Source organism: Erythrolamprus reginae, chromosome 1 (genome assembly GCF_031021105.1).
Source record: "Erythrolamprus reginae isolate rEryReg1 chromosome 1, rEryReg1.hap1, whole genome shotgun sequence".
NCBI lineage: Eukaryota > Metazoa > Chordata > Lepidosauria > Squamata > Dipsadidae > Erythrolamprus > Erythrolamprus reginae.
Window position 1 is genome coordinate 228,934,722 of NC_091950.1, and position 11,806 is coordinate 228,946,527.

General features: G+C 38.0%; 1 protein-coding gene across 7 annotated transcripts in view; it reads left to right on the forward strand.

Moving 5' to 3' along the window:
- SUPT3H (SPT3 homolog, SAGA and STAGA complex component) overlaps positions 1–9,178 on the forward strand; it is a 364,612-nt gene extending 355,434 nt beyond the window's left edge. For all 7 annotated transcript variants that reach the window (XM_070732449.1, XM_070732448.1, XM_070732451.1 and 4 more), the window contains 2 exons: positions 5,639–5,724; positions 8,830–9,178. In XM_070732449.1, the coding sequence (XP_070588550.1) occupies positions 5,639–5,680 (42 nt within the window). In that variant the 3' untranslated portion in view covers positions 5,681–5,724; positions 8,830–9,178. The remainder of the gene's footprint in view (positions 1–5,638; positions 5,725–8,829) is intronic.
- The last annotated feature ends 2,628 nt before the right edge of the window (positions 9,179–11,806 follow it).

Genomic DNA, 11,806 nt, shown 5'->3' on the forward strand with positions numbered 1-11,806 from the left:
AGATGTTCAGAGGTTATGAAGAATAACAATTGCTGGTTGTGATTATGGGTCTTTAAATACATTCATATATCTTATTTTTCTTTCCCATCTTCAAACTAATGTCTCAGTGGGGGAGAATTATAAGAGTATGCAGTAGGAATGGAGAGGAGCCTTTTCTCTCTAACATATTATTATTTTTTGTTTTTGTGCTTAAGTGACTCTGAATGTTATAGTAACTCTACGATATTTTGAACAAAGATCTATGTAGAAGAACAACAGGGTTGTACACTCTGAGCATAGTACAGAAGAAGTGCTACAGAGCTTGGAAGAGACAAGTCATGTTTTCTGTTTATTAAAACAGTCACATCTTTTTTCAGGATCATATAGAAGTATAAAAAAACATGCTATTTAAGACAGGTCTGCTACATAATACAGATGAAGGAATATAATAATTACAAAGAAGCAATCATTTTTATTATTATTGTTATGGGCTGAATGTCTCTGGTATGTTCATAACAATGATTGTTGTTTTATCCTGACATTTACATTTGTATTTATCTCAAATAACAGTTATTATCCTGCACTTTTTCCAACACAAAAGCCATGCTGACCTCTTCTTGGATTTTGCTAACTCTTTTACATGCCTGCCAATTGATCTTCAATTATTGTGGTTTTAAAGAAACTCAAAACTTTGCAAAGATACTCTTGACTTTGTTTTTCCATCCCCTTTCCACCAGTCTTTTCATTCTTTAGAGGCTTCCCATTTTGCTCTCCTAAGTGACTTGTTAGACCCTTTTCAATGTCATATACCATATGTTTAATTTAACATAGATATGCCCAGGGTTTCCTATCAGATACGCAATACTTAAACCAGATTATGGTTACCATTTTGAATTAAACTTGGTATTTCTTCCCATTTATTTGGTTCCAAGTTCTGCCGTTCTGAGGGAATATACATCTAGGTTAAGTAGAAATGCCCTAGTCAGACCACACCTAGAGTACTGCATTCAATTTTGGTCACCCCACTACAAAAAGGACATTGAAACTCTAGAGAAAGTACAGAAAAGAGCAATTAAAATGATAAAGGGACTGGAAACCAAGACATACGAAGAGAGGTTGCTGGAACTGGGCATGGATAGTTTAGAAAAAAGAAGGGCCAGAGGGGACATGATAACAGTATACAGATATTTGAGGAGTTGCCACAGAGAGGAGGGAGTCACACTATTTTCCAGGGCACCAGAGGGCCAGACCAGGAGCAATGGATGGAAACTGACCAAGGAGAGATTCAACCTGGAAATAAGGAAGAACTTTCTGATGGTGAGTGTGATCAACCAGTGGAACAGCCTGCTAGCAGAGGTTGTGAAGTCCCCATCACTTGACACATTCAAAAGAAAATTGACTGCCCTCTGGTTGGAGTGGTGTAGGGTTTCCTGCTTGAGCAGGGAGTTAGACTCGATGACCTGCAAGGTCCCTTTCAATTGTAATTAATTAATTCTTAGAAAAATGTAGAAATGGAAAAAAAGAACGCATGGAATATCTGACTGAGAAAAATCAAAGAAGAATTGAGAATTTTTGTCTCTTCCTGAACATAAAAAATCCAAGCTAATGTCCACCGAAAGGAATGGAGACAAACACCTAAATAGTAATTGAAGGTGAAGAGATAGAATGCATGAAAAATTTACATTTCTACAATCTCAGATCACTCAAAGAATTAAATGCAGCTGAGAAATAAAACATCATATTACACTGGGCCATGCAACGATCATGAACATATGGAAAAGCAAGGGCATCTGGCACTCAAATGTAAGTTAGTCCATTATATTTTAAACTATGATTGTGAAAGTTGGATCTTAAGAAAGCAGGACAGGAAGAATATTGGCTGTTTTGAGCTGTGGTGCTAGAGAAAGTTCCTGGGTATTCCTTGGTCAGCAAAAGTGATTAACAAGCAAGTACTGGTGCACATAACAGGAGATATATCACTGGAAGGCAAACTCATGGAAACAGTGAATCACTTATTTTGCCCATGGCATGTGGGGGAATTCACTGGAGAATACAGTTATGTTTGGAAGAGTTGGTAGTTGGACACTATCAAAAATGACACCCGCCGTAGAGTAGAAAAATTCAAGTAGTATAAGCTTGGAAGATGTGGAGATATCTGGCCGATAGAATTGCCAAGAGTTGAACACAACTGAATAAATAACATCATCATCTTCACAAATATTTGAAACTAAATTAACTGAAATCTCTGATTGTTAGAACATTCCTTTTACATGCATGCTCCCTGTTCTGGATTGCTATTCAAGATCATCTTCAACATTTTGATCACAAAGGACTTATACAGCGATCCAGTGTAGAATTGTGAACCGATGATGCCAATCCTACAGGTTCTGTGGTGGAACCTGATGTTCCTATGTTTTATTGCATGTTGACTTTATATTTTTCACATATGCATGTAGGCATATATAAATATGTTAAATTACACCATTTCCATATTGAAGGATAGCCATCCACACCAAAGTGCTGATGTATTAAATGAAGAAGAAAAATACCTACAGTTATCATAGCTCCATAAGGTTGCATGTATTGAATTTTAATAAGTAAAATTCATTACTTGTCATTAGAAAGTGTGGCAATTATGATCGTATTGGGGGGCAGATATGAATGTAATGGAAGGATTGCAATTATTAGCTATTTACTTAATTATTTTGTTATTATTGTTGAAGATGAGAAAGGGGCATAGGAGATGTTCTGCTTCATATCACAAAATAACTTAGTTAACATTTGTTATTATAGAACTTCCTTTGTAGTGTGGCTTGCCAGAGAGTAAAATATATCAAGCAAGTCCTTAGATGGAAAATATTGTTTGCCATCAGCACCTTTTCTTCCTCTCCTACCTGCTCCTCTCCTTTAAATGGTTTTTGTTATTTCTCTTCATTTCCAAGTTGATCCGCTTCAGTAAATGATTATCTGCTTAGACTAAAACAAAACTATTTGTGTTTTGGCTGAAATATGCAAATTGAATGTTGAACGCAGAGAGCAGAAGAGAAAGAGACCTAGATTTTATTTTCCCCTCTATATTCTCTGAGTCAAATTTAATTACTGTATCTGTACACTACTGTATCTGTAGCTGCCACATCTTTTTTCTCAAATTAGTGAAAAAAATCACTATTTATACTATTTAAATAGTTAAATTATATTTTCATATACGTTTCACAGTAACCTTTAGTGTTGAGTTAGAATTTTAAAAGGGTTTTGCTGTGTTATAAATCTGTCAGAGTGTCTTTTGGGAAAGGGAAATACTATTTTTGCCTGAAATTCTAAGCATAGATTCTAGTTGCTTTTAAGTAATACCCATATATTTGGATATATAGCTCTTTTGTTTATATGGTACATGCCTGGCTTTAGTTAGAATACAGTGGTACCTCCACCTAAGAATGCCTCTACTTACGAACTTTTCAAGGTGTTCAAGATTTTTTTGCCTCTTCTCAAGAATCATTTTCCATCTACAAACCCGAACCTCTGAAACTGGAACCAGAAAAGTCAGGAAGAAGCCTCCATGGGGCCTCTCTAGGAATCTCCTGGGAGGAAACAGGGCTGGAAACTTCTACATAAATGTACATTAAAACCTCTAAGAGCTAATTTTCAATGTTATTCATTCATTGGTCCTGAAAGCAGTGGGGGAAGTCATGTCAGAATTTGAAATAGTTTCAAATTTTAGAGGATTTTTTCAGAGAGATACAGGTTCAGGAAGTCTCTCTAAAGATGTGCCTCTGAATTGCAATGTGTAGAACAGTTTTTTATTAATATTTGTGAATATTAGAAATTCTAGGAAAGTGTGGAAAATATGTAACTCTGCCTATATTCACTGGACTATGAATCCTAGCATCACTAACCATCAGCCCTACTGTCGGAGCCTGCTGGGAGATATACTGTAGTTCAGCAATGTCTGGAAGATCTGATCATTCGAAACACAGTTTTATGGATGCATTTGCTGATGATCAAGGGTCCGCGAGAGAAGAATGTATTCATTTGTTTTCATACATAGATTTATATGAATGAAAGTGTATTGTTTTCTAATTTTGTGATTCACAGTAAAGACTAAAGTATATTTAGTATGTAGTAGTAGTATCCATTATCCATCCTAATACTATTCTTCAGTTGATATACCAATTCCTATTCTCATTTCCTGAAAGAGTTCAGCTAATCTTTAACGTTGTTTTGAAAACATCCAGTCTTGAGCTGTCTTTAAAAATTGATTTAAAATTTTATTTGAAAATCCTGTTTTTTAACATTCAAAGCCAGAAATAACCTAAAGTCAAAACATCTAAGGATTGTCTACTTCAATTTGAGTCTGCCTGCCATAGAGGCTTTTCTTTTGGGTGTCCCTCCTTTGACAAATTAGTTGTTACTAAAAATTTGTTTAGTTCTGAAATTCTGTCCCCTACAACTTAACTTGGCTTAAAAAAATAAATAAATCTAGATGTTAGCTGAAGTTTCAGTTTTGGTATTGCTAACTTGATTTCTTATTCTACTACACGCACACTGTATCACTCAGCATTAATATACCTTTGTAATGTAAATAATTGTTTTTCAATGTTTGACTTGAATCATTTAATGATAGTAAGGATAATAAGTTTAGATTAAAATTATTTGTTACAAGCGGGTTTAGAGGCTCTTATAATTGGAAAATCAGAATAGAATCATGTTAATATCTACCAGCTTTGATTATTTGTATCCGTCTTACTTGGTATATTTGTGAGTGCATGCTTGAATTCACATGTATGCAAAAGGAAAAAAAATAGAGGGTGGGGAAAGGTGACATCTTGATTTCTGATGAGGTCCATGTTAGGAATATAAAAGAAATAAGCAGATTTGCAAAACATACCAGAATGCACTCAGTTGGAGATGGATGGCAGCATTGATTAGATTTTAGTGGCTTCAAAGACTTTAAAGAAGAGTTTATTCATGAAACAAATATGTTATAAACATTACACTGATAACATTAGGATAATTCACAACTATGGTTCTAGAATGTCTCAAAATATGTTTAAAGCCCCTGACTGATAGGAAAACCTTGACAGCTTTGGGCCACCTAAAATACAAAGTGATTTTTAAAAAACTTTTCTTTCATAGCCTTCAGTTGTTTGGGTCTCTTTTTCAAACCCATTGATACTGCAGTGTTGGAAAATTGACTTAATGGGAGGTGAAGTAAAGGTTGATTGGATGAACCTAGCCTGTAAAATTCTCATAAGAGAAGTTTAAAATATTGTAGTCATTTATTTATTATAGGTAAGGCAGAAGTGAATGTTCTAAATGGTGATGAAATTTAGGATAGATTTATTTTTTAAAAATGAGAATGTTGAACTAATAGTAGTTTTGACCACCAATTGCTTATGTATTAGGTAATTAACAAAATAGGATGTCATAATTTTGCACATGTCCTGAAATAGAATCACTAACCGCTTCTAACCACACTGAGCTTTTAATAGAAAAAGTGGTTGCTTAATGCTTCCCCACCAGAAATGTTAAGATTAAGTTTGCTATTAGATTGCAGCCAGAATAGTCTACAAACAGGAAGAAAGTCTTGCTCTGCTCTCTGCCTATTTTTCCTTGTTTAAGTTGATGTGATAATTCATTGCAGATTTTCTTTCTTTGACAGAGCGCCTACCGCAGAAATGGGATGACTTTTCTGGCTTGCTAATATGGATATGCCTACAGCAACAGGAAAGACATTGTTATATTAAGGTGATCCCTCCCCACCCCAAAAAACCCAATTCGGCATTTGCAAGTATATTTGTGAGTGGGCTGGTTTGTTGTGACTATCAACTAGTGCTTCTGTCTTTCTTTTCCTACTCCCTCAGTCATTACTCCTGATTTCTAAATGTAACATTTATTTAATTAATGACAGGATGTTTGGTATGTTATGGTAAATTGCACAGTTCTGAAGTTTACCCTCCTCCTCAAAATTATTACAGTATCAGTCTTCAAGAACAAACTTGAATGTTCTTTTTGTTAAATTCAACTCATCACCTTTATAAAGGAGGTTAAAAGAAGCTGTGATGTGTTTGCATTAAACTGCTAATTGCCTTGTTTGTTTTTCCTTATCAGGAAAATAATTAGAGAAATGTTGATTTTTAAAAATCTAAAAAGCCAATTGTTATTCTGTGTAATTTGGAAACTGATAGACTGACCAGGAACTGTGAAACAGAAAAAAATGTTATTTTAACAATCAATCTAAATGTAGTTACAATATATAACAAAAGAGTTCAACTAAACTCTGCTTTAAAATATATATTGGTCTTCCAAACTGGATTTTTAAAAAATAGCAATTCCAAAACTACATGCTATAAGAGTCTCCTACGGGTGCTAACAATTGCACCAGCAAGTGATGCCATACAAAGGTAAGTGGTCCCTTCCCTTCTGTGCATCAGAGATGAAAAACACCTGAAGGCAGGACAAGAAGCAATGGATGGAAACTAATCAAGGAGAGAAGCAACCTAGAACTAAGGAGAAATTTCCTGATAGTTAGGAATAATGTGCCTCCAGAAGTTGGGAATAGCAATAGCACTACAGTGTTCCCTCGATTTTCGCGGGGGTTACGTTCCAAGACCTCCCACGAAAGTCGATTTTCCGCAAAGTAGCGGTGCGGAAGTAAAAACACCATTTTTGGCTATGGACAGCCAAAAACTACCCCCACGCACCCTTTTTCAAGGCAGCGCAAGGAGCCGGGCTTGAAATTAGGGCAGGGAGCTACGAAAGTGCGGAGGCCGGCAAAGATTGCTTTGAATGTCGGCTGCCCCCCCCAGCGCCTCCGGCCCCCTCGCCGCTACCGCCCGCCCGCCCGATCCACCCCTCTCACCGGCTTTCTTGGGACACGGGTCCTCCTGCAGCAGCGCTGGCGGCTACAGCTTCTCATCCTCATTCGGCCGGTAGCCGCTCTGAGCACTTTGAGAATGCCCGCCCCGCCCCTCTCACAGTCCCTTAGCTGAGAGCGCTTTCGTCCTAGCTATCAGCGAGGGGGCTGCAGGAGAGGTGGGGGCAGGCGTTCTCACAGAGAGGGAGAGAGAGAGGGAGAAAGAGAGAGAGAGCAAGAGGGGGGAGAGTGGAAGGTAGAGAGAGAGAGAGAAATTATAGAAAAAGGGAGAAAAAAAGAGAAATGAGAAAATGATTGAAGCAGAGAATGACAGGAAAGAAAGAGAAAGAGAGAGAAAAGTGACTCTTGGTGATGACATATGACATCATCGGGTGGGAAAAACCGTGGTATAGAAAAAAACCGCGGAGTATTTTTTAATTAATCTTTTTTGAAAAACCGTGGTATAGCCGTTTCGCGAAGTTTGAACCCGCGAAAATCGAGGGATCACTGTATACCGCTTCGCAGTGCTTTACAACCTTTTCTAAGCTGTTTACACAGTCCACATTGCTCCCTGGGTCCTTATTTTACTCACTCAGGAGGATTGAAGGCTGTGTCAACCTTGAGCCAGTGAGGATCAAATTGCCAAACTGCTGCCACCTGGCAATCAGCAGAGTAGACTGCAGTACTGTTTTCTAACCACTATGTTACCATGGCTCTTGCTCCAATACTGGAAGTTTTTAAGAAGAGATCGGATAATCATTTGTCTGAAATGGTATAGAGCAGTGATGGTGAACCTATGGCATGCATACCACAGGTGGCATTTGGAACCATATCTGAGGGCACACGAGGCAGTTGCCCTAGTTCAGCTCCAGTGCATATGCACATGCTGGCCAGCTAATTTTCAGCCTTTTTGGCCATCTTCGCTCTCCCCAGGCTTCAGGAAAGCCTCCTGAAGCCTGGAGATGGTGAAAAACGATCCAACGGGCCAACCAGAAGTTTGTTTCTGAACTTCCAGTTGGGCCGTTTTTCGCTGTCCCCAAGCTTTAGGAGGCTTTCGCTGTCCCCAGGCTTCAGGGAGCTTTCAGGGGCCTACCTGAAGTCCTGAGGCTTCAGTGAGGCCTGTGTGCATGTGCTGGGGGGCAGTATGGGGGTTGTGTGCATGTGTGGGGTAAGGTACTGTATTATGGGTGTGGCCACGCGTACATACGCTTTCATGTGTGAGTGCACCCTTTTGGCACCTGAGTCAAAGTTCACCATCACTGATATAGGATTTGTTGCCTGAGCAGGGAGTTGGACTAGGAGACCTCCAAGATCCCTCCGAACTCTGTTCTTCTTTTATTCTATTTGCCTCATTTTCAGTTACTTGGCAGAGAGAGAGAGCAGAATTGCCTACTATGGAGAACCGCTTTCTGTGCCATTCAAGAATAAGGCTCTTTCAGTCAGAAAGCAACAGAGTCATTTAGTAAATCATACAAAAAGCTAAAGATGGGGATAATTCTTTGTATTTTGGGATATTAATTGAAAGCCAATTTCTCCATAGAAAAATATATTTGTATTCTCACAATAATTATATGGGAAGCGTTTTTTCTGTTATAAATGATAGTAAATTGTAATCCTATTTTTTTCTATGGAATGGAAACATTTTGCAACTCCATTAAGATTAGTGGCTTATACGCTTTTTCTAGGCTTCCAGTGCTTTGTGAATCATTTATCTGATTTTTTTTTGAAAGAAATGACACTACAGCATCCCCTTCTTTCTTTTTCTTGAAGCGCCTTGTATTTTCTTCAGTTGGTATGTTACTCAATCCAAGAAGGATTCCTTTTAATTGTAAATTAATTTCAGTGTTCTGTTTTTGTCCAAGATCTACACAAGACTGTATTTATTTTCAATTTTTTATTAAAACTTTAGGAAAGCTTTCATAATTCTATGATGAGGCCTGAATGTGGCCATCATTTTTGAATGGGATCTCATGTAATGTTTTCATTAAACCCTGCAGGATGGACTCATTGCCAAAAGTTGCTGCTGTAGAGCTAATCATAAGAGCCAAGGACTTAAGGAGTCCAAATACTGGACATTCACCATAACCAGCCTTATAAGGATCAATCTCTTTAGAAGTCAATGTTTAGATGTGGTTACTTTACTGAATTATTGCAATTGATATATTCAGTATTATGCTTTCCATAGTGGCATAATTATACTTTAAAAACATATTTGCATGTCATTTTTCTGGAATTGATCTGATGTTAAAGAACTAAAAATAGTGTATACAGTAAGAAGAAAACCCATTGCTGATGTTCTGTCTGTGCTTGCTAAAATGTATGATTAAACCTTTCTTTTTATCATGATTTCTTATTTTTCTTGGCATCCATAATGATGGAAAATTATATGCTTGCTGTAAACATTCAGACTTTTTAAAGGACACCAGCATTTATTGTATTTGGTTTCGATCTGCAGGCATATATGCAAAAAGAAAACATTTTAGGCCAAGAATACTGGAATAAAAATTCTTTCTCTAGATCTATCTTTGTTTTAAAAAAATGCATAAGCAGAAAAAGCACTGCCATTTATTTCTTACTTGGTACACTTACAACCCCAGAGAATGAAAAATCAACATATATTTCTCTTAGAAATATGACAGATCATGTTTTTGTTGGTCTGCTGTATATTTGTCTGTCTTGAACGGTCTGACAGGCAATTATTTATAAAATCTAGTTTGTTCAATAAACCCATATAATAACCTTTCTCTTCTCCAAAAAGCAAAAATTATAAGCCAAAATGAAAAAAATGTAAGGAAAACAAGCTACATTTTGTCTCATTTTGTTGGAACAGTCTAGATTTATTCCCAGAATAGCTGAATATAGTATAGTTCCTATATTTTCCCATTCCTTTTATTCATACTTCATATTCATTCTGTTCCTCCTTAATTTTGAATATTCTTAGATTATTTGTATTTACATGAATATTTAGATTTTGATTTTCCTCTCTAAAAAGAACATACTGAAAGAAGGATCCAAAATAAATAAACAGATATAAATACAATCCACCATTAAAATATAATTACCAAATTAAAGCAACTTCAGGACAAAATTACAGAGGCCAAACTAAATATCAGAATCCTATATTTAAAGAGAAAGTCTCCAATATTGAACTGAGCACAGAGTTCCCCATACTACCCCTTTCTGTAAGGCAGGGAGACTTCTATTCATACTTTATGCTACAGGAGGTGGTTGTGCACCAGCAGCTTCAGCTGTCCCCAAACTTCATCAGATGGTGATGGTATTTCCCATGTCCAGGACATGGGAAATACCATCACCATCTGATGAAGTGCGATTGGACAAGGTAAGACGATATATGGCGAGTAGGATCCGAGACCAAGCTATAAGAAACATGTTGGAATCACTCTATAATATGTAAAGAAATACAATGATACCTCATCTTACAAACGCCTCATCATACAAACTTTTCGAGATACAAACCCGGGGTTTAAGATTTTTTTGCCTCTTCTTACAAACTATTTTCACCTTACAAACCCACCGTCGCCGCTGGGATGCCCCGCCTCTGGACTTCCATTGCCAGCGAAGCACCTGTTTTTGCACTGCTGGGATTTCCCTGAGGCTCCCCTCCATGGGAAACCCCACCTCTGGACTTCTGTGTTTTTGTGATGCTGCAGGGGAATCCCAGCAGTGCAAAAATGGGTGCTTTGCTGGCAACGGAAGTCCTGAGGTGGGGTTTCCCAGGGAGGGGAGCCTCAGTGAAATCGCAGCATCGCAAAAACACTGATGCTCCCTTTGCTGGGAAACCCCACCTCCGGACTTCCGTTGCCAGCGAAGCACTCATTTTTGCACTACTGGGATTCCCCTGCAGCATCGCAAAAACACAGAAGTCCAGAGGTGGGGTTTCCCATGGAGGGGAGCCTCAGGGCAATTCTAGCAGTGCAAAAACGGGCACTTCGGCTGGCAAAAGGGGTGAATTTTGGGCTTGCACGTATTAATTGCTTTTCCATTGATTCCTATGGGAAACATTGTTTCGTCTTACAAACTTTTCACCTTAAGAATCTCATCCCGGAACCAATTAAGTTTGTAAGACAAGATATTACTGTATTTCACTTGGGTTTAAATGATTTATACAAGAAATACCCCCAACTGGTGGTTGGGTATGATTGATTGTCTGGTGGTGGGCACAATCACTGAGCACATGTTATATGTTATATGTTGTGTGTGTGTTTTATATTATAAAAATCAATAAAAATATTAATTAAAAAAAGGGATGGTATTTCCCAAGAGTTGTCAGTCAGAGGACAGTTCAGTAGTCTGAATAGGTGAATCCTTAAAAGGCCATTCTCTGTTCAACCATATCTCGGTAACACAAGTGGGTGTGAGGCAGAGATGGGTTCCTAATAGTTCTAACCAGTTCTATAGAACCGGTAGTAAACCAGTGATGATGTCATGGAGCCAGTTCTGTTGGTGCTGGTCTTAGGAAGCCACCATCTTGGTTTTGGCTTTTTTTTTTTGGCTAGTTTTTGCTTCTGGGCTTGCACAGAAGCCAGGTTTTTGGCACTACGCATGCGCACACGCACACTGCCATGCAATGCACAATGTGTGTCCAGCCACATGATGCAGGAGGAAGCGAATCAGTGGTAAAATAAGTTAGAACTCACCTCTGGTGAGGGGTAATGACAATTATTATGCATCTTATTTTTGGCACTTTTTTGCTCATTTTGGCTTCTGCGCATGCAAGCCTAGTTTTCAGCACTGCGGCATGCACATGTGCACACACAGCCATGCTATGTGCAATGTGCATGCAGCCATGTGACACACGAGGAAACAAACTAGCAGCAAGATAAGTTAGAACCCACTCCTGGTGTGGGGTAAGAACAATTATTTACAGAAGTATATTACAATACAGTATATGATAACCTGTATAGGGGAGAATCAAGATTGCATTAATTGCATGCATATTAGGAGGGGAGGACC